The sequence below is a fragment of the Callospermophilus lateralis genome, chromosome 4, assembly GCF_048772815.1.
Source record: "Callospermophilus lateralis isolate mCalLat2 chromosome 4, mCalLat2.hap1, whole genome shotgun sequence".
NCBI classification, from domain to species: domain Eukaryota; kingdom Metazoa; phylum Chordata; class Mammalia; order Rodentia; family Sciuridae; genus Callospermophilus; species Callospermophilus lateralis.
Genome location: NC_135308.1, coordinates 40,606,765 through 40,634,393, shown reverse-complemented (window position 1 = coordinate 40,634,393; position 27,629 = coordinate 40,606,765). Strand labels below are relative to the sequence as shown.

Sequence of the window (27,629 nt, the reverse complement as noted above, 5' to 3'; positions counted from 1 at the left end):
GGCACGGTTATTTACGACTGCGTGGTTGGACTGAGGTCGCTGGGCCGAAGAACTGCCAGGATTCGCCGCCTCGCTCAGGCTATTCCCAGGGTGAGCCCCCGGCCCCGCCATCGGCAGGTTACCCCAGGCCTGGAGTCCGTAGGGTCTCTCTCCACAGCCGCGGACCGCTCCGCCTCGACTTCTCGCGAGGTTTCGGTGCCCCCCCCCCTCCCTCCCCGCTCCCTCGCAGCGCCGGTGCCCACGGCTCCCGCTATGGCTGCACTGCGGAGGCTCCTGTGGCCGCCGCCCCGGCTGCCGCCGACGCTTTCTCCTCACCAGCCCTTTCTTGGGCCGTGGGGGAAGCCTGCGGGGCCGGCCCCGGGCCTTCCTGTACGGCCCTTCTCCTGCCAGGAGGATGAGGAGGGGGCTGTGGCTGAGGCAGCTTGGCGGCGGCGGCGGCGCTGGGGAGAACTGAGCATCGCAGCGGCAGCGGGCGGGGGTCTTGTCGGCTTCCTGTGCTACCAGCTGTATGGGGACCCCAGAGGCGACTCCGCGCGGGTGCTGGCGCCCGGGCGCCCTTCCGAGAGCGCGGTCACAGAGCCCGAGGACCTGCCCCGAGGCCGGGGACTGCTTCCCATCCCGGTGGCTGCTGCCAAGGAGACGGTATGTGCACGAGCGCGCGCGCGCGCGCGCTGGAGGCGGCTCGCAGGTGACGCGCGAGGGTTGGGCAGGTATCCCACCTGTGCACGGGGAGGGATGGTGACGACTGTATGCACGGTGCGACTGAGACCGTAGGTCACGGTAACACTGGACGTTGAAGCTTGTAGAGATATAGTGAGCTCCGTGGCCGTGGGTAGAGAATCTCCTGTGAGCGAGACTGAGACCTAGGCCGAGCAGCCTAGGATTTGTTTTACTAAGTGTTGGGAAGACATAGATGATACTGTCATTGACGCATCCGGAGCTTATGGGTTGCTACGGCTACCGCCTGTCAATCAAACACTCCTCCTCCTCCTCAAAAATAAAATAAAACACGACTCAGAAAGGGGAGGAGAGGTAAAAATGTGAGGGTTACGTGTGTGAGAAAGGAACCACCAGACTAGGCAGGGCAAAAGTAAATGATTCAGGAAATCGAATGCAATAGGATGAGTTTTGAAGTCGTGGTCTGAGGTCTCAGAAGTCATTATATTAGTGTATGGAAGTACCAAGGATAGAAACGCTAAATCTTTGTAGCTTCCTTATAAGTCAAAATGAAAGATGTGGGCTGGGAATGTAGCTTAGTGGTAGAGCACTTGCCTGCTATGCATGAAGCCCTGTATTCAATTACCAGTGCCTAAATAAATAAATAAATAAAAATTTAAAAAAGGAGGAGGAGGAAATATGGTGACATCAGAATGTAAAAGGGGGGGGGAACTATTCAAGAAGAGTATATTTCTCTCCCACCTACCCCATTAAAACAAGAATTAAGGGGCTGGAGATAGAGCTCAGAGGTAGAGTGCTTGTCTGGAATACTTGAAACCCTGGGTGCAATCCCCAATATAACAGCAAAGGTAGGAAACTATAAATGAAGCTCCTACAGAGGACTTTGTTCACATGAAAATGTCTAACTATAGTTGATAATATATATTAGACAGTTGATAATATAGGTAAAGAGTGTGAGGTAAGAGTGACTAAAAAGGGCATGATTGATGTTTTTATCACATCATCATATTTAATAAAGAAATACAAATAAATAGAAAAATTGTCTAGGGAAATTTTCCTTGCTACACTAGAAAAGTGTGAAAAAGTTAGATAAAAAATAATTTGGAAAAGAGACAACTGTTTTTAACTTTAATGAAATTTTATGGCCTTTATGCTTTGTGTAAATACACGGTGGTGATCTGAGTGCATTGTTTATTTTGATACAGGTCATTGATGCATTTAGGTTAGGGAATCTGCTTCATGGAACCACACAAATCCAATCATAACCACACAACCCAAAGTACTTTTAAATAATGAATACTTAAAATAACTAGCAAATACCCTCAACATTCAATACTCTCCTTCTCCCCCATATAGTACATTTTTGTGGCTTAAGAGGAAAGGTATCATTAAACTTTTTTTTTTACCAAATTGTGCCAGATTAGAACTTTCAATCAACCACAGTTGATCTGGGAATAGATTAACAAGGTAGGGAACATGTAAATAGTATTTTCTTCTTTTTTATAATTAATTTTACTTTTAAATAGAGAGACAGTAACATGCAGTTTTCAAAACTAACACTCAGAAAACTAGAATTCAGGATCCATCACTTACTAGCTCTGTCATTTTGTGCAAATTACTTAATCTCTCAATACCTGTTTCCTTATCCATAAAAGAAGATAATAGTCTCACACTCTTATGAGAATTAGAAGGGTTAATATATTTAAAACAGGATGACACACCTGGCATGTAGTGAACATTCAATAAATTTGTTTAATTAATTTATTTACTTATCTATTTTTTTACATATTGCTTAGTGTGTATGAAAGTTCCTGTACATTGTTTTAGAAGTCATATAAAATGAAATTCTGTGTCTTATCCTTCCCAAATCGCTGGTCCTACATTTTGATTGTTATACCCTTTTTTTATGTGACCTTTTGTCACTTCTCTGAAAACTTTTGTAAATTTTTTATTCTTGATTTTTAAAATGTTCACAATAATGAGCTTTGGTATGTATAGTTTTGTGCTACATACTTAAGGGTCCTTTCAATATGGAAATTCATGTCTAAAATTTTGTGTACAATTTTCTTGTACTATTTCTTTGATATTTTCTTCTACTTTTTTTTTTTTTTTTTTGGATCTCATTTTCTGGAACTGCTAGTATTTGAATGTAAACCTGCTGACAGATCCTAATTTAATTCTAATGTCAATCTTTCTTGTATTTCGGTTTTAACAATCTTGTAAGTGGTTGGCTTTTATGGAAAATATCTTTGCCTTTATCTTCCAGACTTTCTTCTGAATTATTAATTTTAGCCATCCTATTTTTTTTAGAGCTGTTTTTTATATTCTATGTTCATGGGTTCATGTGTTACAGGCATTCTGTTTTGTTTTGTACCAGGGATTGAATTTAGGGGTGCTTTACCACTGAGCCACATTTCTGGCCCATTTTATTTTTTATTTTGAGACAGTGTCTCCCTAAATTGCTGAGAGCCTTGCTAACTTGTGGAGGATGGCTTTGAACTTGTGATCTTCCTGCTTCAGCCTCCTGAGCATTTGGGATTACAGGCATGAGCCACCTGGGCCTCTTTTTACTTCAAGAATATAACTTGTAATTTTGTTTTGTTTTCTGCTCTGTGCAATATTACTTTGTTTCTTCTAGGTTCCTTTTTTTTTTTTTTTAATCGCAGTTTGAGTTAAAAGATTCTCACTTTTATTTTGCAGATTATCCTCACATATCTATGGTTGTTGCCCATCTATTATTTGAGATCTTCAAAAGTTCTTTACATGAGCATGGCTTTTCATTGGGTGATCATATTTTTTATTAGAGCAGCACTGAAATGTCAGCATTTCATAGCACTTTTTTTTGGTATCATTGAATTTCTTCAAAGAATTAGAGAGGGGAGCAGTAATATTCTGGATGCAGGTTCATGTACACAGGTGTCAGAGCATATATTGGGGAAATATCTAATGCTCTACTTATGTATTATTTTTAATCCTGTTTTTAGTTCCATCACTTACAAAGTGTCTATATAGCTGCTTGTGTTTCCAATACCTCGCATTTCTGAGATTTATACAGGAAGTATCTTACTTCCATTTAGTCTTTCCCATGGTACCCACCGAGTGCCTCTGCTCCCCTAGGTCAATTATCATTCCTCCATCTCTTCAATTTTACAGAAATGTTGGTGAATTCTCTTGATTGTTTTAATCTCTTCTCCTTTTCTCTTTTTAGTCCTTATGTATTTATGCCTTTTTAAATTTCTTTGCTGTGATTTTAGTGTAGTTGAGGAGGAAGTGATTGAAAGAAACTCAGGGGATCAGTCTGCCATTTTCAAGAAATATTATTTTAAACCCATGCTTTATTGGATTTTCCTGAAGTGGTAGAAGTGAAGTGATTCTTTTTGATGTTTAAGACTATAGCTAAGAACTTTTTAAAAGCAGCATATTATGCTGAATATGTAAGCCTGGCACTTAAATTAACCTGTATGTGTTATAAGGGTAATTTAATTGATGGGACTGAACAGCAATAACCTTCAGAAATATAGTTCTCTTGCCATAAACTTGAATGGTTTGTTTTAAAGATGCTAGCTGAAAACTTGTACCACAAGGCCTTTTCTGACTCCATAGATTTTTAAAAAATTCTTCTGCTTATCCTATACTCTTGGATAATTACTCTTTTGTAATTATCTGTTAATTCTGTGTTTTCTCTGCTTCTCTTAGTCCTGTAAGAAGAAGCATGTGTTGGTTTTGGTCAACTTTATGTCTTTGTTGCCTCAGGCTAGAGCTTATCTCTGGTGGATATAATAAATATTTGTTGAATTAAATAAGCCTATGTTAAATATTAGTGTGGGGCATGAACTTTAAAAAGCACAGCCACATTCTGGGAGAATTAATGTTTAATATTTTCTTTAGCTAAAGTATTTGTAGCATTTGAGTCAGGAAAACTTCAGTCAAGGTCAAAATTCCAATCTTTGGGAGACCAAATCACGTGACACTATATTTATTTTAATTGTGTAAGTTTGACTTGCCAAAATTTTTAAGTAAAACTTGGCCTTGTACTATATTAAGATTATAAAGATGCTGACAAGATTTTTTTAGAATCTAGCTTTATCATTATTTTCAAATATTTGTTCTAGAACTACCTTTTTGTTTTAGGCTCAGAATAAGAAAAATCTATTGTATTATTTCATACACTTTAGCATTTTACTTACTATATAGAACTCATAACCTGCATTTGGTTTGTTCATTTTAAGAAGCTTCAAACAATTTAGTTTAATAAGTTAGAGCAGTTTTGTATCTCTTTTGCATTTTTCTATTAAAATGTCCAATAATCATGCATTTTAAAGTTTCTTTCACTATGTATCTTTTCTAATCTATTTTCAAAGCCGCATATTTTGAAATGTGAGGTTATGCTTATTTTTTCCATAATATTAAAGAATTTACTATATGCGTTAATGGAGAAGAGTGAAGAAAGTCACATAGATATGAAATTGAAGATGAGTTAATTCTGTGTAAAAATACATTGTTGTTTAGAAAGCTAAATTGGATGATCCCCTTTTTTGGTTTCCTGAAACAACTCATCACAAACAAGTCTACCACATTCCACCTGTACTACATCTAACGGCCTATGTAGTAGGACACATATAAAAGAGTGTAAATAAAAATAAAATAAAAAATAGGTCTGGGGGATATGACTCAGTGGTCGAGTGCCCCTGAGTTCAATCCCTGGTACCCACCCCTCCAAAAATAGTGTAGATTATTTTTTCTCTACATACATCAAAGAGTGAAATTTAAATACATTTTTTGGGGAAAAACATTTCTTGTTTCTGATTACACCAAACCTAGAGTTGTGAAAATGAATGCAGCTTTTTTCTGTTTTTTTTTTTTTTAAAGACAGAGAGAGAGAGAGAGAGAGAGAAAGAGAGAGAGAGAGAGAGAAAGAGGGAGAGAATTTTTTTAATGTTTATTTTTTAGTTTTCTGGGTTTTTATGAAGAATGGTTTTGACATTTTTTGGAATTTTATTTTATTAGATTCACATTGGAAATCAGGACATTGGAAACAGTCATAGACAAGCCTTTTTTTTTTATGTCATAAAAAGTTTGTACCTTGAATAAAACCTTAAATTAAACCAAACTTACTTTTTAAATTATTTTCCAAGACTTGGAAATTTTCAAATAATGCCTGGCAATCGTTTACATAAAAAGGTATGTAACATTTTTTCTTTTTGGTCTCTGTACTATAATCTACATTTTGAAACTGAATATGAGAGAGAGAGAGAGAGAGAGAGAGAGTGTGTGTGTGTGTGTGTGTGTGTGTGTGTGTGTGTGTGTTTTGTTTTTCTTTTTTGGTACCAGGGATTGAACCTAGGGGCACTTAACCACTGAGCACATCCTCTACCCTTTTTAAACTTTATTTTGAGAAAGGATTTCACTGAATTGCTTAGGGCCTCCCTGAATTATTGAGGATGGGCTTGAAATTGCAATCCTCTTACCTCAGCCTCCCAAGCCACTGGGATTACAGGCATGTGCCACTGCAGCTGGCCTGGATTGTTTTTTTGTTTTTCTTTTTGGTGGTGCTGGGGATTAAACCCATGGCCTTGTGCATTCAAGGCAATCACTCTTCCAACTGAACTGTATCCTAGGCCCCCTGAATTGTATTTTGAATTGAAATTCAAGTGTATTCATGCTTTCTAATGTAATTCTTAACATGTAATTCTGCTTATATAATTTTGAGATGGACTGCTTGACTACTAAGTACAATGTGGTTACTCTTTTAGAAACCAAATATATAGTTTATCTCTAGTAATTTTTTGAGAAATAAATGGCATTTTCTACTTGAAGATGTAAGAGGACAGTTGGGACCATCAAAGCAATTGTACTAACTCTAAATTTTATTGAATATTTCTGGGATATAACATGTTCTTTTGATATCTACATAAATTCAGAATGATTAAATCAAGCTGATTAACTTATGCATAATTTTACATATCAGTTTTAACTTTAAGTTTTGAAGCTTCTTTGAGGGAGAGTTCTTTAATCATTCTCATTTTACAGATAAGCCTTGTGTATTGTAAGATTTTAGTAAATTAATATTTAATGAGTTAATGAATCTAAAATCCAGAAACAAAATCTATTTTTTCTAATTCTTGTAGTTTTTTAGAAATACTATGTTTACAAAATCATCTCATCCAAGCAAATTTGCATGTGACTTTTATAGAGATTGGGAGATGATCTAAGCACCTTAAAGGGAAGCAGAATAATAGATATCTATAACCTCTCTGTGTTACCTGTTAGGAGTAAAAACTAGAAGCAGGCCTGGTAGCATTTGCCACGACATGCAACTAAATCAGTCAAGGGTCACTCCAGGTGAATTGTGCTGGCACTAAATAATCACACAGACACAGAAAGTACCTTTTTCCTGGGGTTCAGTGATGGCTCTTCTGCTCCAGCTCCCGCAAGAGAGGCAGGCAAAAGAGAGAGACCATGCTTGAAACCATCCCATTTATTGGAGGGAAAAACATTCCAGAAGGTTCAACCCAAATAAGGCAAGGGATTGGGTTTCATGGGGTTGCTTGGTGATGTCTTGCTGTCTGCAGTTTAAATGACATCTTGGAAAGCCACACCCATCTCAGGTGTTGTGTGGTATCAAAAGCAGAGTGAGCTGAAAAGGACACATACATTGCACAGCCCAGTCACATCGGCAATGTCAGTCCAGTCCCCTTGTGCTCAAAGGCTCATAGCTCACACAGCCCGTGTATGGCTGGCTTGCAGCAAGCATTAGCAGATGTGAATTAAATATCTAATTTTAGCCTGATGAAAGTATAGGTGCAAAGTGCATCCATTTTTTTCTTTCTATACTATAAGCGTATGAAACAAAAGATTCATTTTCTTTGGAGACATCCTTAGTTTTTCAGCATTAGTGGTTAGTCAAATGCTTAGTGCTTTTCTCATTATGAGATGATTGTACATGTACAATTGTATATCTAAAGTATTAGCTACTTGATTTCCATGCTATTATTCCAAAGTTCTTATTAGCTATCAATGTAACAGTTCTGTCAGCAAATGGTCCCTTTAATTTCCTTACTCTCCACTTTCTTTTAAATAATATATATTAGGTTGGTTGTCCTGGATATACTTTTTGAACTTGGAATGGTATTATAGAAGATAATTTTTATTAGAGGCTATGATTCTATCTAAATAATTATTATTGTTATTTGGTACCAGGAATTGAACCCAGGGTCACTTAACCTCTGAACCACATCCTTAGCCCTTTTTTATATTTTATTTGAGATAGGGTCTCGCTAAGTTGCTTACAGCCTTGCTAAGTTGCTGAAGCTGGCTTTGAGCAGTCCTCCTGCCTTAGTCTCCCAAGCTGCCGGAATTACAGGTATGCCCCAGAGCGCCCAGCTAATATTACTATTTTTTTGTGGTGTTGATGCTGGGGATCGAACCCATGGCCTCACAAATGCCTAACATGTTCTGACACTGAATTATATTCAAATCCCTAAATAATTAATATTTTTAAATAATTTTTTGTCAAGCAGTTTCTTTTATTTCATAGCCATAATAATCAAGATTTCCATTTCTTATCCCATTTGGAAACACAATAAATGTTTTTATCCATTTGTCTATCACCCATTTGTTCATTCAAATACTTTATTCAAAGAAAGTTTCTTGAAGTATAGTAGGTACTATTAATTTTGTGGTAGATGGAATAAAATTTATACACTTTTGTAGTTTATAATCAAGGGAGAATACAAAATAACTCTTATACAATATGGTAAAATGATATAACAGGAAAAAGAGTATACTAGGGAAGGATCTGTAACCCAGACTGGAAACCTTAAATGTAGCTTCCTGGAGGGAGTAACATCTAAGCTAGGATTTGATGGATGAATAAGAATTATTAGGTAAAGAGGGACACAGCAGTGAGCTAAAGGAAAAGTTTCCAGTTGGATACATAGGTCATGAGCTCATGAGAGAAATCTGTACTATAGAAATCACAGTGAATTCCACTTTTATGTATAGCTATAGTACACCAGTTAAAAAAAGTAATAAACAAAAAGAAGAAGACCAGTAGAAAAGAGGAAGAGGATCAGGGAGAGAGAGGGGAAGTATTAGGGATTGGAGATGAGCAAACTATGTTAAATGCATTTATAATTATGCCAAAATGAACTCCAATATTATGTATAATTATAAGGCACTAATAAAACCATCAAAAAAGGGAATGATAAAGACAGTAGAATGAATCAGACGTAACTTTCCTATATTCATATATGAATACACAACTAGTGTAACTCCATATCATGTAGCCACAAAAATGGGAAGTTATACTCCATGTATATTATATATATGTGTGTGTGTGTGTGTGTGTGGTATGTGAAAATACATTCTACTGTCGTGTATACCTAAAAAGAACAAATAAAAAAGAAATTGATTTGAAAAGTCATCAAATATTAAGAATGGATGACATTGTTCAAGATATGAGAAGAGATACACATGTAAGGAGCAAGTACTGGTGAGCATCAGTGACTTAAAGGAATGAAGGAGAAAGGGAGCTCAGCAAAAGCTGGGAAATAAAGTCCAGACAAGTGAAAAGAAAGCCAAGATGGTCATAGAAGCCAGTGAAAGATAGTATTTGAGAGAGGAAGTAATCAGCTGTAGTTAATGCTACCCAAGAGGTCAACTAAGATGAGAGAAAATATACATTGGGTTTTACAAGAAGGGTTCGTGAGTGATTTTGATAAGACCTTGGAGGTGGAAATCAGATAAGTTTCGAGTGAAGGTGAAGAAAAGGTATGATGGGAGAGTTAAGTGTTGACAGTGCTTTCAAGAATTTGGCTATGAAGGGGAGAAGAGAGAATTGTAGCTTGAGCAATTGTGGATTTATTTATTTTTTTTTAAGGATGAAAGACCCTATGTTTAAATGCTAAAAGAAAGATTAAATTTAAGGGAAATGGAGGATAATTAATTTGTTTAAGTCTCAGGTAGAAGTGGAAGATAAAAGTTAAAGCACTAATCAGGAATTTAAACTTGGATAATAGGAGGAACGCCAATTCCATTGTAATAGTGAAGGGATAAAAGGAAATAGATTTAATGCAGGCTTAGTTACAAGTAGTTACAGTAGTTCTTGTCTGATGTCATCTATTCATTCTATGAAATAAGAGGTAAGGTCATCTTCTGAGAGCAAAATATAGAACTGTATGGAGTAACCATGACACATTTGGGAGTGAGTGGCTTATTGAAATAGCCACTGTAAAAAACTAGAAAACCATGAAATCTTTTGACTTGCCGTATTTTGTATTTATAAAGTTAAATACAAGCTTTTAAATGGTAAAATGAATTTTTAACTTGGTCTTGAAATGCAGTGTTTTTACATGGTCATAAGTTTTGCTGTTCTAATTTAAAAGTTGTATATGTTGTCCTTTTTTTGGACACATATAAACTATAGTAATCTGATCTAATTAGTACTTTTTTTAACCCGTTACATCATATTTACCGTAGACAGGAATGCACCAAACTTTTAATACAATACAGATATTATAATTTTTGTTTAAACTCAATGGGCAAGTTTTAACTGAAAAATATTAGGTCTCACCACTTTCCCGTAATTGTTATGCCAAATACTGAGAATTGTTGTCAGTTTATTTTGTGTACTATAAACCCTCATGTATTAGAGATAAAAATGTGTTTTTAAAAAATCAAACAGGTGGAAGTGTAACTCAGAGCACTTGCCCAGCAAGAATGAAGCCCTGGGTTCATTTCCAAATACCACAAAAAATAAAATAAATGAAATGAAATAAACAGATCCAACAGGCCCTATTTGTGTCTATTTAGCATTAACATAGTGCTCAGGCATTTGTGTATTAAATAAGATTTTCTAAATTTATTAGTTTCTTCTTTTAGGTTGGTGGTGAATAGAGATCAGTGTGACCAGAACTTTACTCCCTTTCTGTTTTCAATCTTTATTGGGACCCTCTCCATATTACTTCCTATCCAAATAAACAGATCACAAATGAATTTTATGTGCTCATAGTAAAGAGCACATTCTTAACAAACTCTTGGTCTAGTATTGTTCAGATATTCTATCACTTGTCTTTCATGTTCCCTTCAACCTGCCAGCCCTATTGATTTCTTTATTGTTATAAAAGTCAGGTAATAATTTTGGTTCAAGTATTTTTATCATGTGAACTTAATAAATGAAAGTTAAGACATCTTATTTGGAGAGACTTTCTTTGATTCATGTTTTAGATGTAATGTTGTATTGAGTTAGATGTAATGTTGTATTGTGTTATTTGTGAAGAACTCTGTCTTACCTGAGATAAGGCTCTGCCTTCCACCTTACTCCATGTTAGAATAGCTCCAAAATAGGCTAGACCTTAGCTCATTTAAAGTTGTGTTCAAAAGTTGATTTTTGTTATCAATATTACTGTGATCTCAAACAGGGGATATAATGTATAGCTAAATGATATTCGAGGTAATAAGAGTCATTTTTCTTGCTTCATAGCTATTTTACAAACCGAATATGTTTTTTCTGTGTTCATTTTGTTTTGTATTTCCTTGTAAAATGTATAACTCTTGCCTGTTAGTGTTTTGCAGAGGCACTGCTTCTAAAAAAAAAATAATAATAACCTGGGTTAGTTTGAGATAAGCCATCACCTATAGGACAGATAGTATTTAATGCTGACTTCTAGTACTAATACTAACTCCAGTTGAATGAAATGGGCTACTGTAAAATTATAGATATTGAAATTATAACCAGTCACTCCCTCTTTAAGACTGGTGAAACTGGGTATTTGAAAACAAATACTTAGAGACCAAAGTCAAAGAAGTAAAAGGGCCAAGGAGGGGCTGGGGATGTGGCTCAAGCGGTAGCACGCTTGCCTGGCATGCGTGCGGCCGGGGTTCGATCCTCAGCACCACATACAAACAAAGATGTTGTATCCGCCGATAACTAAAAAAAAAAATAAATATTAAAAATTCTCTCTCTCTCTCTCTCTCTCCCCCTCCCTCCCTCCCTCCCCCTCCTCTCTCACTCTCTCTTTAAAAAAAAAAAAAAGGGCCAAGGAAAAAGCAGCCAACAGTTTGGCCCTTGCCCTCTAAGGTCAGCTAGTGCCCAGAAAACAATGGGACCCCTCTCCAGGCCCTGCAAATTTGGTGGGTCACCACATTAAGAGGGTAGAGAACAGGAAGACAACTAGTGCACATTCTGTAAAGAGGAGGGGTCATCGAAGATGAATATGTCCTTGGTGCTTCCAAGAAAATCTACATATGGTTAGCAGGACTCTGACCCATCTTGGCAGGTGGCATTGCTAGTAGAGGAAAGCTAAAGGAGCCAAGAGGCTTCACACACATCTGAGGAATCTCAGCTGACTTTTTTTTTCCCCATAGCTTTATTGAGGTAAAATTGAAGTGCAATAAAATGCACATATTTGAAGTATTCATTTTGATCCATTTTGAGAAGTATGTAATCAAAACAATCAATATAAAGAGCATTTTCATACTTTTTTAAAATTTGAAATCATGCAGACTGTGTTTCTTGCATGATTTATTACATTAGAAAAGAATCACCTTAAAATATATAGAACCTCATCCCCACATGTAAACTATTTCAAAATTAAATGGCATACTTATAAATATATTAGAGGTCGAGAAAGAAAGCACAAGAAAGGTAAATAAAAAGTGCTTTGAACTAAGTGATAATAAAAGCTTAAAATATCAGGATCTCTGGGATGAAACAGTACTAAGATGAACATTTATAATTTAAAGAACTTGTATCAGAAAGAACATAGAATAACAAATTATTTTCAAATTCTGCAATAGGAAGATAAAAATGAGAGTAAGTAGAAATATATGAAATAGAGAAATAGTACAGTTAAAATTTGATAAAAATCAAACAAATCTAATCAAGAAAAAAGCAAGAACACAAAAATTAATATCAATGGAATGGGAGCTATCAAAATAACACTGTAGATGATAAAAAAAAATCTTAAGGTAATATTACAATTGTATGCCAACCTATGTGGTAGCTTACATAACATGGTCTATATTAGATAAGGATCCTTGTGCTGCTTGAGAAAAAAGTGTATTCAGTCATTGATGGATGAAATAGTCTATATATGTCTATTCAGTTTAAATTATCAATTGCATTTTTTACTTCTTTAGCTTCTTTAGTTTTTGTTCAGAAGATATATCTAGTAATGAGAGAGGCATGTTCAGGTTACCCAGTAGTATTGTGTTATGGTATATTTGATTTTTAAAATTGAGAAGGGTTTGTTTGATGTACATAGGTGCTCCACTTTGGGGGTGGCATAAATTTTTACAATTGTTATAGTCTTGTTGATGTATAATTCCTTGAAGCAATAACCTTCTTTGTCTCTTCCGATTAACTTTGGCTTAAAATTCACTTTTTCTAATATAAGGGTAGAAACTCCTGCTTGTTTATGCAATCCATATGAGTAATGTGTTTTTTCCCATCCTTTCATCTTTATTCTGTGGATATTTTTGCCTATGGGGTGAGTCTCTTGTAGACAGCATATTGTTAGGTTTTGTTTGATCCAGTCATTTTTAGGATATGACTTGTATTCCTGATCATTTGGGTTTATTTTTAGTTTTTAATCTGAATTAGTTTCTCCTTTGGTTGACTTCCTTTAGTGTAGTTCCTTCCTTTGCTGGTTATCACTATTTTTTAAATTTCATCTTCATGGAATATTTTGTTGAGAATATTTTGTAGTGCAGGCTTTCTAGTTGCAAATTCTTTTAACTTTTGTTTATCACAGAAAGTTTTTATTTCATCATCAAATCTGAAGCTTAATTTGGCTGGATATAGGATTCTTGGTTGGCATCCATTTTCTTCCAGAGTTTAGTATATGTTATTCCAGGACCTCCTAGCTTTAAGGTCTGGGTTGAGAAATCAGCTAAGATCCGAATTGGTTTCCCTCTATAGTAATCTGATATTTTTCTCTCACAGCATTTAAAATTCTTATTCTCTGTGTTAGGCATTTTCATTATAATGTACCTTAGTGTGGGTCTGTTGTAATTTTGTACATTTGGAGTCCCATAAGTCTCTTGTATTAGACTTCCCATTTCATACTTCAGGTTTGAGTCATCTGGAGTATGATGCTCTACTCTCTGGATTGCTGGAGTAAAAGAGGAATTTAGGCAGAGTTTAGGTTTACATGGGATTCAGGCTCTTTGCTGAATGTCAGTTGGTCTGGAGATTTTGTCAGCACACCTCCAGTGCCCAGTGCTTACTGGTTAATGCTTGAAGACTATATTCCAGGGGTCTCCCCCTGGGTACCTCTCGCTCATTAGGGGACCTTATTCTTAGTCCCCTACATCACCATTGGACCCCATGTTTCCTTTCTCAGGTTCAGTCTCCAAACCATCTCTCCCACCCCCACCTTTCTGAGTTTTTGGCCAGTTGTGTCTCTCCTGGCTGGTTCTGCAAGCAGTTAGATTGGAGGGGCAAGGGTGGACCAGGTGGGTTTCCATGATTAGCTGTCCCCTGTGTAAACATTTATCTATGTTTGATTTTCTCCTGGTCACTTAAGCACACTCTGTGTTGTGCAGCGTGTGTTTACTGGACCTGTATTTAGGGCCAAACTCGGATTTCCAGGAATCTACTCCCTCAGGTGCCATCCCCCATGCAGCAGCTGCAAAATGCTTCTTTCCTTTGCCCTCCACACACTGCCTGGAGAGACGGCTTCTTTCCTTACACACAGATATTGTGCAGTGTGTTTCTCAGGTTTCCTAGGCAATGTTCTTGATTCTAAATGCACCATACCCAAACACACCTCAGGCCTCCCAAAAATGTGGTTCCTCTAATTCCTTTATCCTTCCACCATGCTCATGGAGGGACTGCACTGTATGGTGCTTCTGGCCTGGCTGTGGCTTTGGCTGTGCTGCTGGGGATTTCTTCCTTATTTTATTATATCCAGCTTCCTGAGTCCCCAGTCTTCTTTGAATGTCTAGTTTTAAATTCCAGTAAAGGCCCCCCCAACACACACACCTTTTTTTGTTTATCCATCTTGCTGAGAAGCTGCCTGTCTGCTTTCTTGGTTTCACTCCACAGAGCAGCCAGGAATGCTACCTCCTGTTTCACCATATTGAAAACCTCCCTCAACTGACTCTTAGGGGTAAATAGGAACAAGGTCAGTTTTGACCAATTTGGTCTTAAACACTTGGCAGTAGAATATAGCCTGAGCACAGTCCTACATGAACATTTTAAAGAAAAAACTTTTTTTTTAATGTAACTGAAGATATACACTTCTGTCAGCCCTACCAAAAGTATGTAAAGCTGGAGGCTATAAAGGAAGGGTTCTTGCATGAGAGTGCCTAATAATTGTGATCACAAAGGACTCTAGAATTGCAAATTTGACCTGAGTTAATTTGGGTCAGATTTCACAGACCTAAAAGTCTTCCTAACATCCTACATTGATAAAATTGATCTGTTTTTCACTGATGTGATTATGAGTTATGTCTTCATGGTTTTCAGAGACTGGCTTGAAATACTAATTGTCTTTGTGCTTATGGTTCACAAAAAAGTAAGCCTTTGCTGCCTTATTATTATTTGTCCAGTCACCTGCCATCAGCCTCTGTGTACCTCTGAATTGCTCTGATGCTGAATACCCATAAGTCTCCATACCCCACCTAATAGAGAACAGGGACTTTGGGTTACATCCCCCAAATTTGCCCCTGCTCAGCAGGAAGCAGTTTGGAGATGTTGTTGCCCATTTTTCCATAGAAATGGAATGTAGAAATTGACAGAGCGGAAATATAACAGTGGTCCACTTTGTGCTTTGAATATGGCCCTTGCTGCTCTGCCGTTGCAATTTATTTTTAAAATGAACATATTTTTTTCTCTTTGTCTCTCTCTGCTCTTCCCTAATTTCTCCCCCTCTCTAATCTCAGGGGAAATACAATTACCTTTCTTCCCCATCCTAGATAGAGTTATTTGTCCTTGAGTACACACCCACCATAGGAACAAACTAATCCAGACTTTGGTACCAGAAGATCTCAGAAATGACTGTCTCCCAGATTAACAAGTGAATTACAGCTCCAATAGAGAACATGGGAAATGTAGCCATTGAATCACCTCTTTTAAAGCCCCTTATTCCTGCTGATGGTCAGCATCACAACCTTTGGAACAGGAGTCCCCTGTTTTTCTCCTTTGCTAGCAAAGCAATAAACCTTCTTTGTCCTGTTTCTCAAAACCGTGTCCTCATTATTTGTTGGCATCAAGGACAAGGACTAAGCTTTTGGCAACACAGCGAGGCACATTTTCTCACCAGTTAGATTGATACAAATACCAACAATAACTGCTGTTGGCAATGATTTGATATAACAAAGGATTCTCATACTCTGCTAGTAGACATATATATTATTCAGAAAATAGATTGTTGTTTTGTAGTTAAGTGACTCAGCAATTCTGTCTAGGGTTAGGAGTGTACCTCAGTGGTAGAATGCTTACCTAGTATACATGAGGCCCTGGGTTCCATCCCAGCTCTACCAAGAAAAATGAAAGGGAGAGGGAGAGGGAGAGGGGGAGGGAGGGAGAGAGGGAGGGAGGGGGGGGGAGAGGGAATTAAAAAAAAAAAAGGAAAGAAAGAAATACTATCTAGACATAATGTGCACAAGGAGACATGTTTGTAACAGTCTTGTTACATGCCTCTGCTAACTCCCCTTTCTCATCCTGTAACAGCTACTGGACATTAAGGGCTCCACTGTATATTTAGCATACTCCCACTTTATCTTGTCTCAAGTAAAAGGAAATGATCTGTTGGAAGTAAATTTGCACAATTTACTACTTCCTCAAAACTAGAATTGTCTTCATCCCACTTCCTTTCCTCTAGTTTCACAGCAAAAAATGACTCTTCCTATGAAAATTGAGAAGAGAGTTTGGGGTTGATTATTTGGCATGATAGTGATTTTTCCCTAACACGGCTATGGAGCCCAAGAGAGAGAGTTAATCTAGCTATAGAGTGATTATAGAATTTTGTCCTTGAATTATGAAAGTAGGATGTTAGAGAGCTTTCAGGCTAAGTTAGTAGATAACACTGCTACTTGAATGTTGAAGTTCTTTCTGACACGATTGGGATGTTGAGGAATATCATGAGTCATGTAGTATAGTCCTCTTAAATAAGTAAGTAGGAATGACTATACTTGCTCCTGTCAACTATAGTCATTCCTACTTACTTATTTAAGTGATATAATGAGTTTATATCTGCCTTCATTAACATCAGCAGTGACTAGCATCCAGGGGACTTTGGTGGTGGAGATGAGCAGAATGCTTTTATCATCACACTTACCAAAAGGTGGTTGGTAAAAGACACAGTTCCACAAGTATGTTGGACTCTTGGAAACATATTTAGGGTGAAATTCTAAAAAATTAAAGAAGATTTTTGCAAAAGTAAATATTCTACTTTTAAATGCATAAAATCTTTCAATAACTTCACCTTAATTTATAGGATATATCATATTCCAGGAGCATTTTCTTTTCCTTGGGACTTACTCTTCTCCAGAAATATCAGATTAAGTTATCTAACTGCATGTTTTTATTTTCTGCTTAATTCTTTTTTTAATTTTTTTATTAGTTGCTCAAAACATTATAATGATCTTGACATATCAAACATTTGATTCAAATGGGGTATGAATTCTTATTTTTCCACGTGTACAGATTGCTTATCAAGACATTCATTTCGTTACCAAGACCCATGAAAAACATAATATACAGACTCATGTTCAAATATATTGTTTGTTAGAGTAGGCAGCTAGTTCATAGTAACTAGACCTTCAAATTTTAGTGGATTAATGCAAAAGAAGCTTACTTGTTGTTTATGTAACAGTTGTAGATGGGTTCCAGGTTTACAGGAAGACTCCTCTGTGTGGCTGTCTTCCCTAGACTGATAGAGACTTTGTCATCTTTAACAAGTGACTTCCAAGGTTAGCCAACATGAAACATTCCAATTAAGCCAACAGGGGAAGGTTGAGAAACATAAAGAATATAGATGGGAATGTTTTATGGGATATGTCTACAAATGGCATCATCCCTGCCACTCATATTCTATTTTCTAAATTGTTCATGTGGCTACATCTGAGTGCCAAGAGATACTGGGAAATGGATTCTACCTGTGTGCCTAGGAAGAAGAAGTAGACAATTAGCAGATTCCTCAGTAATGATGTGCCACTGCAAAATAAAACAAATTTTCAACTTTTTCAGTAGGTAGGATATAGTATTTACTCTCTTATTTCTCCGGTTATAATTTTCTATTTCTCTTGTTGTAATAACTTCTTAAAAGTAGAATAAATCCAAAGTCATGAAGTTATCATGGACATTTATTCCGTTTTAAACACATTTAAAAATGAATTTTCTTTCTTCTAAGTTGCCATATTACTATGTTGAAACATCTTTTTTTAAATTTTTTTTTTAGTTTTGTATTTTGTGTGCCTTTATTTTATTTATTCTTATGTGGTGCTGAGGATCGATCCTAGAGCTTCACACGTGCTAGGCAAGCGCTCTACACTGAGCCACAACCACAGCCCTTAAAACTTATCTTGTAAGACAAATTTCTATGTTGTATTAAACATCAAGAGCACCTGTATCACCTGTAATCCCAGTGTTTGGGATGCTGAGGCAGGACGATTGCCAATTCAAAGCCAGCCTCAGAAACTTAGGCTCCAAGCAACTTAGTGGGACCCTGTTTCAAGATAAAACATACCCAGGGCTGGGGATGTGGCTCAGTGGTTAAGTACCCTTGTCTTCAATCCCCTGTGTTTAGTACCAAGAAAAAGGAACGTGTTTTCCCTACCAGACCAAATTTTGACATTTATTTTTCCCTTTGCACCTTGTTCATACATTTTCAGCTAATACTTTTATTAATTAATATAATTAATAATAGCGATTAATAATATAATTAATATAGTTTTCTCTACTATCAAACATCATGTACTTAACTTTTAAATTCTCATTTTTAAAAACTGAGTTTACTAAGAATTGTTATCAACAAAAGCATGTGTATCACATATAAGAACTTTGTAAGTATAGGTTTTCTATTGTCATTAAGTAACGCTCAGTCATCTCAGTCTTCGGAAAAAAGTCCTACTGCCTTAATAAAACCTGAGGGAAAATCTGTGTTCTACTTCAAGCCTTACAGTTTCCTCATAACAGGAGAAATTCATTAGCCTTAGTCTTCTGTAAAACCCGCACCATTTGAATCTGGTCTAGAGTCATTTTCCAGGTGCTTATCTGCTGGAAATCTATGAGCTTGCTATGGTTCTGTGCAAAAACTGCATGATTCTATATTTGGGAATAGAGAAGAATTTATTTTATTTCTTTGAATTATCAGTCCTTTACTTTTATAGATAACTATGAATATTTCAAATTGAAAGTATTCAGACATTTTTTGGATAATGAAATTGAACCTCCAGACAGTGCTCTTCAAGATAAAACTCTTTAAGAATTAAGTTAGATGTGCATACTAATTATTCCTTTAAAAATGTTTATTTTAAAAAATGAGATATGATATATAGAGAAGTTCAATATGAGTGCTTTGCCACTACTTCTCTGCCTCTGTGACAGTGATTAGTTCACTTAAACTAATCTTTTTCTGTGAAATGTCATAGTAGTTGAATCTATTAGGTCCTTTTCAGTTATTCGGTTCTTTCATCTTAAAATCACATCTTTTTTGGTTTTTACTAGTAGTTGTTTTAATCTTAACTCAATCCCCTAATCCTGTCCAAAACTAATTTTAAAACCTATTTTATAAATTAAGTACTAGTTCTGTAAACTTTGTCCCAGAAAATGCCTTTTTGGCTTTTATTACTGTTAAATTCAAGTGATACTAAAGTTTTTCCAGAGAATAACAATGCCAATGTGATGGGAACAAATTGCCAAAACTAAATAACATATGATTTTAAAAACTTTTTCATTTTTTTCAGTAATTTCTACTATGAGAAATTTAATAGATATAATCTCTTGTATTTTCTTGCTCTGTCATAAGTGATTTTTGCCAGATTTAAAAAATAAAGAGCTAATGTTCCACCATTCAGAATTAAAAGTTAACATCTTAATATATGTTTTTAGTTTTTTTCAGAGATACATTTATCATACATGTTTGCTGTATTGTTCTTATATCTTTATTTATTTTTATGTGGTGCTGAGAATCGAACCCAGTGCCTCACACGTGTGAGACAAGCGCTCTACCTCTAAACTACAACCTCAGCCCCATGTGCTGTATTTTTCAATGAAGGACATAGCTTTTTAATAGTTTCTCTTTACTTTTTTAAAGTAGACTTTATTTTTTAGAGTAGTTTTAGGTTTACAGTTAAACTAAACAAAGTATAGAGTTTGAGTGTACCCATTTCTACACACGCACTCTTCCCCCACTATCAACATCTTGCACCAGAATGGTACTTTTGTTAAAATTGATGGATCTATATTAACATAGTCATTATTACCCAGAGTCCATATATATGCATTAGCTTTTACTCTTGGTGTTACACATTCTGTGGGTTTTGACATATGTATAATGATACTGTATCCACCATTATAGTATTATACATAATTATTAACTGTTTACAGGGGATTAGTCATTAAGAAGGGATAAAAAATTAAAACAATACTGTAAGGCTGAGGGAGAGTAACTTAGAAAGGAGCTAACTTGGAAGAGAAGCATTCTGCCTAGGTTGTAATTTGGGGCTTATTAGCAGCTAGAGGTTTTCCATGGTTGCTGGGCCAAGGCTGGCAGGCACAGAGACACAAGCTGGGATAGGCAACCTGAAATCCTGCTGGGGTGCCATTGGGCTAAGGCTGGTAGGCAGGAGACTCCTCATTGTAGGTGCTTCAAGGCTGATTCATGGGTAGGCAACCTTGATCTGGGACCAATGAGCAGGAGACTCTCCCAGTGGGAAACAGGTGGGTGAAGGACTCGGGGTCCTATCTCAATTACTCATTTTTGTCTATTTACAAATGATCCAAATAAGAGGGTCCATAGTGAAATCTCTTAAATAATCAAGTTATTCCAGGGAATAAAATGCCAGCTTGATAAGGATTACCTGCTGGAACATTTGAAAGGCTTTGATTGAGTTTATTGATAGATTACTTGGTCTATGGTTGATCTTATAAACTGAATATTTGTGTCTCCCCAGATTGAAGCTATAACCCCCAGTGTAAACATATTTGGAGATTGAGTCTCTAAAGGAGTAATAAGAGTTAACTGAGGACATAGGATTGCTACCAGAGAGCTTGTTTCCTCATTTCCTTCCTCCTTTTCCACATGCTCTAAGAAAAGGTCTTGGAGAACGTAGCAAGAAGCTGGCCATCTACTAGCCAAGAAGAAAGTCCTTACCAGAAACCAACCATGTAGCGCTTTGATCTTAGATTTTCAGCCTCTAGAACTGTGAGGAAATAAATTTCTGTTGTGTAAGCTATCCAGTCTACGGTGCTTTGTTATGGTAACCCAAGCTGACTAACAGCTGGTTAAGTTCAGGGTGATTTATTTTGGAAAAAATAATCCAAACTGTTAATAATGTGCTATTCTTTTTCTTTCAATAACAGTGTAGGAAAACCATACATTGCATACCCAGGCTTAGAGGACAGTGGTTCAGTTCATAACTAGAGATTTTGTCATTAATGGTCAGCTATCACTTTAAAGAAATAGAGTACCATATTGTGTAATCTTCATGTTTGGGACTGAGCCAGGAAGACTGAGAAACAGGTGATAGAACATAAGGCAGATGAGAACAACAATGCAATGCCAGGTAGTTGGAATAGATTTATCACCATGGACATTCTTGAAAGTTATACATCCTGGTTTTTAGTCTTTGGCTGATCAATTACACAAATATTTAAACATTTTTTTAATATATACACCTGAAATTTGAAGATAAATGAGTATCAGATAATTTACCATTTCAAAAAAAATCGTTGAACATGTTTGGCTTTATTGCTTTCCCCACTCACATTTTTCTGAAGTCAACTACAGTATTCATACCAGACAGCTATTGACTTTGTGTGTGTGATGCTGAAGGTTGAACCGAATACTTCATGTGTGCTAGGTGAGCATTCTATGTCTGAACTATACCTTCAGCCCCATTACCAACTTTTACTATTTTGTTTTAATTTTTAAAGGAAACATTATTAAATAATTACAGTAAGCATTTTAACCATGTTCACTCATTCATTTGTTCAGCAAATGTTTGAGAAACTTAAAAGCCAGAAATTCCTCTAGGTGCTGAGGAAACTGAAGTGTACCAAGTAAACCCAAATCCCTGTCTTTGTGATTGATATTCATATTTATGTAGAAAGTTGGAGATACAAATTTTGGGTTTTTCAATATACTTATAATATATAAATGCTAGATAAAATCATTAGGAGAGAAAGTACTTGTAGCTTAAAAAACAAAACACAACAACAACAACAAAATGAGACCTGGCAAGGTGGAGCACATCTGTAATTCCAGAGATTTGGGAGGTTGAGGCAAGATAATCACAAGCTTGAGGTTAGCGTCAGGAACTTAGCAAGACACTGTCTCAAATTAAAAAAATATATATAAAGGGCTGGGACTGTAACTCAGTAGTAAAGTGCCCCGATTTCAATATCCAGTACAAAATAATAATAATAATAAAAATTTTAAAAAAAATTTTAAGGTACCCAAAAGGGAACACTAGAGGGGTAGGAAGAAAATCAGGAAGAAATGGGAAAGTGAGAAGATAAATTATTTAAAGGAAAAGAAATTCTCCAACTGTGTCAAGTGCTGTGAGATGAAAACTGAGAATTGACCTTTGAATTAAGCAACAAGGAAGTCATTGATGACCTTGACAAGCAGTTTTAGCAGAGGTGTATGGTAGAACCTGCTGATTAAGTTCAAAGGAGTGAAAGGAAATTGGATACAGGAAATGTAGACAGCTCTCTGTGATAGCCTTGCTGTGAGGGATAGGAAAGGAAGGGCAGGGAGGAGGGGGAAGGATAGCTAAAGGGGGAAGTGAGACACAAAACTTTCTAAGATGGTAGAAATAGCAACTGTGTATGTTGAAGACAAGTACTCTATAGAAGAGGAAAAAATATTGAAGTTTCAGGTCAAGGGAGGTATTGCTGGAGCAAAGTCACTGAATAGGCAAGAAAAGATGAGCTCTAAATAATAAACCATCGTGCTATACTGCCTCCTTAAAAATACTTTCACTTATAGCATCTTATCAAATATTGAAATGATATATGCAAAAATGCTTGAACCCTATAAATAAGAGCTACTATAACAATACAAGTAAAACTTTTAAAGTCAGTTGCTTTATCTAGAAGCTTTCTTTCTTTTTTTTTAAAATTTGATCTCAGCCAGTATTATACTATCTGGCTTGTTTTCAGCTGTGTCTATTTACATACACAGACATTTGCTAAGCATCAAAACATTTCACCTTAGAGTACTTTGGGATTTTCCCATACTGGGAATTTGATGTTTAACCTTTCGACCACCCAGCAAGCTAAGAAAATGTTACCTCTTTTATCTTCTTAAGACTCTTTTAAATAAGCCTGAAGCCAAGTGAGAAAGCCAAATGTAATGCTCCCAAGATCTACTTTTTTTAGCTACTTGCATAGAATCTCATATATGTCCTATAAGATTCTTGACCATAAGATTCTTAAATGTAAATTTTAAAAATTACTTGTTTGTTAATGTTTTATAAAAATGTTGCTACAATTGTCAACATCAGGTAGGATTTTATCAAATGCTCAACTTCTTATGTGAAATTGAGCACATTTTTAAAATAATTTTTATTTTTAAAATTTAATGTTAACTTGATTCAATATAAAGCAAATGTGTTTTAATGAAACTAATAAGAATAAGTAATCTTGATAATTTTGGTTAATACAAATGATCTTTATTTTTCCTTCTTCCATTTTTCATTATCATTTCCCTGTTTCTTGGTTGCTAAAAGGTAATACATTGTACAGTGTTTAGATAATATAATTGTTTCAAGTTACTTCTTTATGGTATTATCAGCTTGTAGTCATCAGTTTCTCTAATTGTCTAGTGGTGAATCCTTTATCTGGCATTTAATCTTTCTCCCTGGGAAAACCAGACCTTACCACAGAGTGAATTTTCTAATCGTTGACCTGAAGTAACATGAGACTGTTTTGGCAGTGAACTGTGTGTGCTTTCTGTTACTCATAGGAAGGGTAATGATGTACTCTATTGCCTGAAGGCCCTAGTTTCTGTACCTTAAGAAGTAACATCTAAGTACTGGTTGCAAAGTTCTGTGTTTGGAAATTCCAAGAAGATAATTACATTGACACTATATTTTTATTTCATTTAGAAAGAGAACTTAAAAATGGAACTTTTATCGTATCACTTATTAAGCTTCTCTGCTCTGTCAGTATGACTTAGAGGATTCACAATTTAAAGTTATAATTATTTTTATGAATAAATTATGTACATTATGAGTATTTTTACAATTTTATTTCCACATAAAATTATCCATTTGTATAAGTAGGAAAACTGAGGTTAAAGACCTAGAATGTAACTCCCAATTTCTCAACAAGCAGATAGGAGTTTTCTAGAGATAGATTTCTTAGATATTTTTAGCAAAAAACAATATTAAGTAATCACTGTAAAATATTTTCCTAGGCGATATAAGATGTATTTTCCCTAAAAGGAGTAATGTGAAAAGGCAAACTTAAATTCTCTTCTGGCTGTAGATTTCTGTGATTTTTATCTTTCTACCGTAAGGCCTCACGCTTAAGATAATTCATGTTTCAACTCTGAGGTTCATAGTTGCGTAGTTTTCAACAGGAGCTTTGTAATACCTTTTTTTTTTTAATACGAAAAACTCCAATTCTTCAACAAAATTTGCTGTACCTAAAAATACTGTACATTACCTTAAATTTGTGATATCTGTATTTTCCTATTCTGTAAAAGATAGCACTATAAAATTATCAAAATGTCTAATTATAATATCCATGTGATGCCAAGAAATTATAACTGTATTATATTTAATAGGAATATTTGTCAAAATCATAATTGGTAGTTTCAGTGTTTTGAAGTTTGATATTTTATTTTCAGAGTGAATTTTATACTAATGAAAAATGAAATTATTAGAATTTAGACCATATCTATACACATATATGTATTTTTAAGAAATTTTATATTTTGTTTCTGTTACTTCGGTTAGATTTTATAGTCATTATTTTTGTTGAATGTTTTGAATATATCAACGTGTCACCAAATTGAGTTTAGTAATAACTCAGTTTTGTAATTATGGAGCAAATTTTTGAAGACCATGATCTTGATCCCTGTAATTGGTTGAATTCAGTTTTTATAAATTAAACTATAGGACAGTTAGGGTAATTACTGCTCAGCATTCCCTAAATAATGTAGGTAGGTCTGTAGAAGAAGAGCTAAAAACATCTGTTTATACTTGATTTTTCTCAGTATTCAAGGATAGAAGATCAGACCCAAATGTTTTCTTAGTCTTATTGGAGTGTTTTGTGAAAAGGTCAGAGTTATAGAAGCATTTTGCCAAATTTGGAAGAACAAAACTAGGGAGAGTGCAGGAGCAAACAACATTAAATTTTGAGCCAATGGGGGTTGTGTTTTAAGACTTTGAAGGATACAGTCTGTATGGAATAAAATGTTTAGAACTGTTGGCCAGAGTGAATCATAGTAATTTAATGTTTCCTGCAAAATTGATGAAGGTAACCTTGATGAGGCTTTTGATCCTATAGATTTTGATTGTTTTAGATGTTAGTCTCTCTTAAACACACACACACGCAAACACACACAGTTTTAAAGTTTTCCCCCTAATCCTTTATATTCCTTTACTCCTAATGTCACCCAAAGTGATATGATAGACTGCAAACTATAGACCATAATCTTTTTATGATAGTTAGAATTTGGATTCTCAGCTGTTTGCCAACATCCCTTGCACTTAAGTTTGGCTAAGTTACTAGGTTCAATTGAACGTGAGCAGAAGTGGTTTATAGCATTTCTAGTCCTAGCCTATAAGTGCTACTCACATGAACTTCTTGACATTCTCCACCTCCTTTGAATGATGGTGGCTGAGGCATCATTACCCTGAGTCTCTGAACAGCCACATGAAGAACAACTCCTTGATCCCACCTCCATCCCTAGTCCTAGTATGTTCTTTCTAGATCCTTATGTAAGAAAGACATGAACTCAGCTTTTGTTGTACTTGAGCCATTTTATTTGAAGAATTTAGACCACCCTGTTTAATATAGCAGAGAAGAGGTTATTTGGAGAAAGCCTTTATTATTGGGAAGGGAAATGATTGCTTTTTGACAAAAGTGAATTTGTTAGCGAGATTAGTCTCCTACATTGTCCTGGTATCAAAGTTTACCTAACTGCCCATCTGTAGGCCCAGCCTCACCACAGACAACTAAGACCAATAGGATAATATAAGAAACTTCAGGTTTAATGGTTTAATTGGCCTCTTGGTCATTGTCGAAGTAACTAATCCCTGTGATTTAGCTCTAGTCTTATATCTAATTCTCTATTCTTAGATTTCTGCTTTATTCTTCAGAGACCTTATGCCAGTTTTACAGAGACTAAATTTCTTCTCCTGTACCCAGGCTTCTCTAGATGTGATCTACTCATCGATTCTTTGAATAGTAGAGTTCAGCCAGTTTGCATGCTGCTGGTACCTCTGTGCATCACTGGTATTCCTGGCTAAGATCCAGAGTCTGGATCTTGTTCAGTACTACGCCAAGAAAATCATACACTGTATCTTGCTTACCTTTCCTATTCTAACTTTTCATTTCTTCCACTGCCGTCACCATCTTTGATAAAGCTTCTCCTGTAATCCTACCAAATTTGAGGTTCATTCAAGTTATATTCGTGCTTTGTTTGTTTGTAGGGTTTTGTTTTTGTTTTTGTCCAACAACATACTGCTTTTTTCTATGTTAAAACTTCTGATATTCAAATTTGAAAGGTTGTACTCTTCTTCTTCATGGAAGGTTCTTCAGACCTTCCCTAACGTGTAAGTTGACAGAATTCTTATTGGATCTGTCCATTTGTTCTTTTCATTTAATTAGTCAAAACTTAGGAGGTTTTGTGAATTTCAGCAATTCTTTTGAGAAAGGTATTATGGAAACAAAAATTACTCTTAAGTTGTAGAAAGAATTGATAATGTATAACTGAAAGAAAGAAACCCAAATATTATGCGGTTAGTAACATTGTAGTTATTTTAAAATTTTAAGTACAAAAAAACTTCTTAAAAGTCCAAATATGCAATTTTATATATTATAATGACTTAGGAGAAGTGCCTAGAATTGAGTTTTTCAAGCTTCAAGAATTAAGCAAAAGTTATTTTAAGATTTTTTTTTTTACCAGAATTCTTACTCTATTTAAATAATAAACATCTTATAACCCCCTTAAGCCTTCTTATTGTAACAGCTAAACTTAATCAGTAATCAACATTAATTTAAGGATGGCATATTCAGCCAACTTTTAAAAGATAAATACCTGTGCAACTTGACCCACAGAGGCCCTGGGAAGCAGCCAAGCAGACTTTGCTGAGTGGTTTGGCCTGCTGAGGCCCCCAGTAAGTATCTGTGTTACTCTACCATCCTCCTGGTAGCCCTGAGACGTAGGTAAGTAGCCTATTTCCAAAAGGTTGGCTCACTGAGGCTTTGCGAAGCATATAGGTATTCTTGCCAACCTACTCTTGGCCCAGAAAGCACTTTGGTAGTCTCAGCCTGCTCTGAGCAGATTGTCCTCCAGAGACCCCACATAGTTACCCACACAGGACTCAGATCTGACAGGGACCTCATATGGACCCACTAGTGTGTCCCAGTCCTTTGTGCTGACAGGCAGCCTACTTCTCTACCAAGCACAATGCAGCACATCTACTTGGACCCACCCAGGCATTCTTTCCCCTGTGTGATCACACAGCATCCAGAGCTGTCACTGAACCCACTCTGCCTCAGAGAGTTGCAACCCAGCCTGTGGTGCAGTCCCACAATTCCT

The 27,629-nt window shown here is 36.0% G+C and overlaps 1 protein-coding gene across 4 annotated transcripts in view; it reads left to right on the top strand.

The window, feature by feature from the left end:
- Positions 1-245: 245 nt before the first annotated feature.
- The window catches only part of Micu3 (mitochondrial calcium uptake 3), a 97,437-nt gene continuing 70,053 nt past the window's right edge, over positions 246-27,629 (top strand). For all 4 annotated transcript variants that reach the window (XM_076853765.1, XM_076853766.1, XM_076853763.1 and 1 more), the window contains exon 1: positions 246-642. In XM_076853765.1, coding sequence (XP_076709880.1) covers positions 253-642 — 390 coding nt within the window. In that variant the 5' untranslated portion in view covers positions 246-252. The remainder of the gene's footprint in view (positions 643-27,629) is intronic.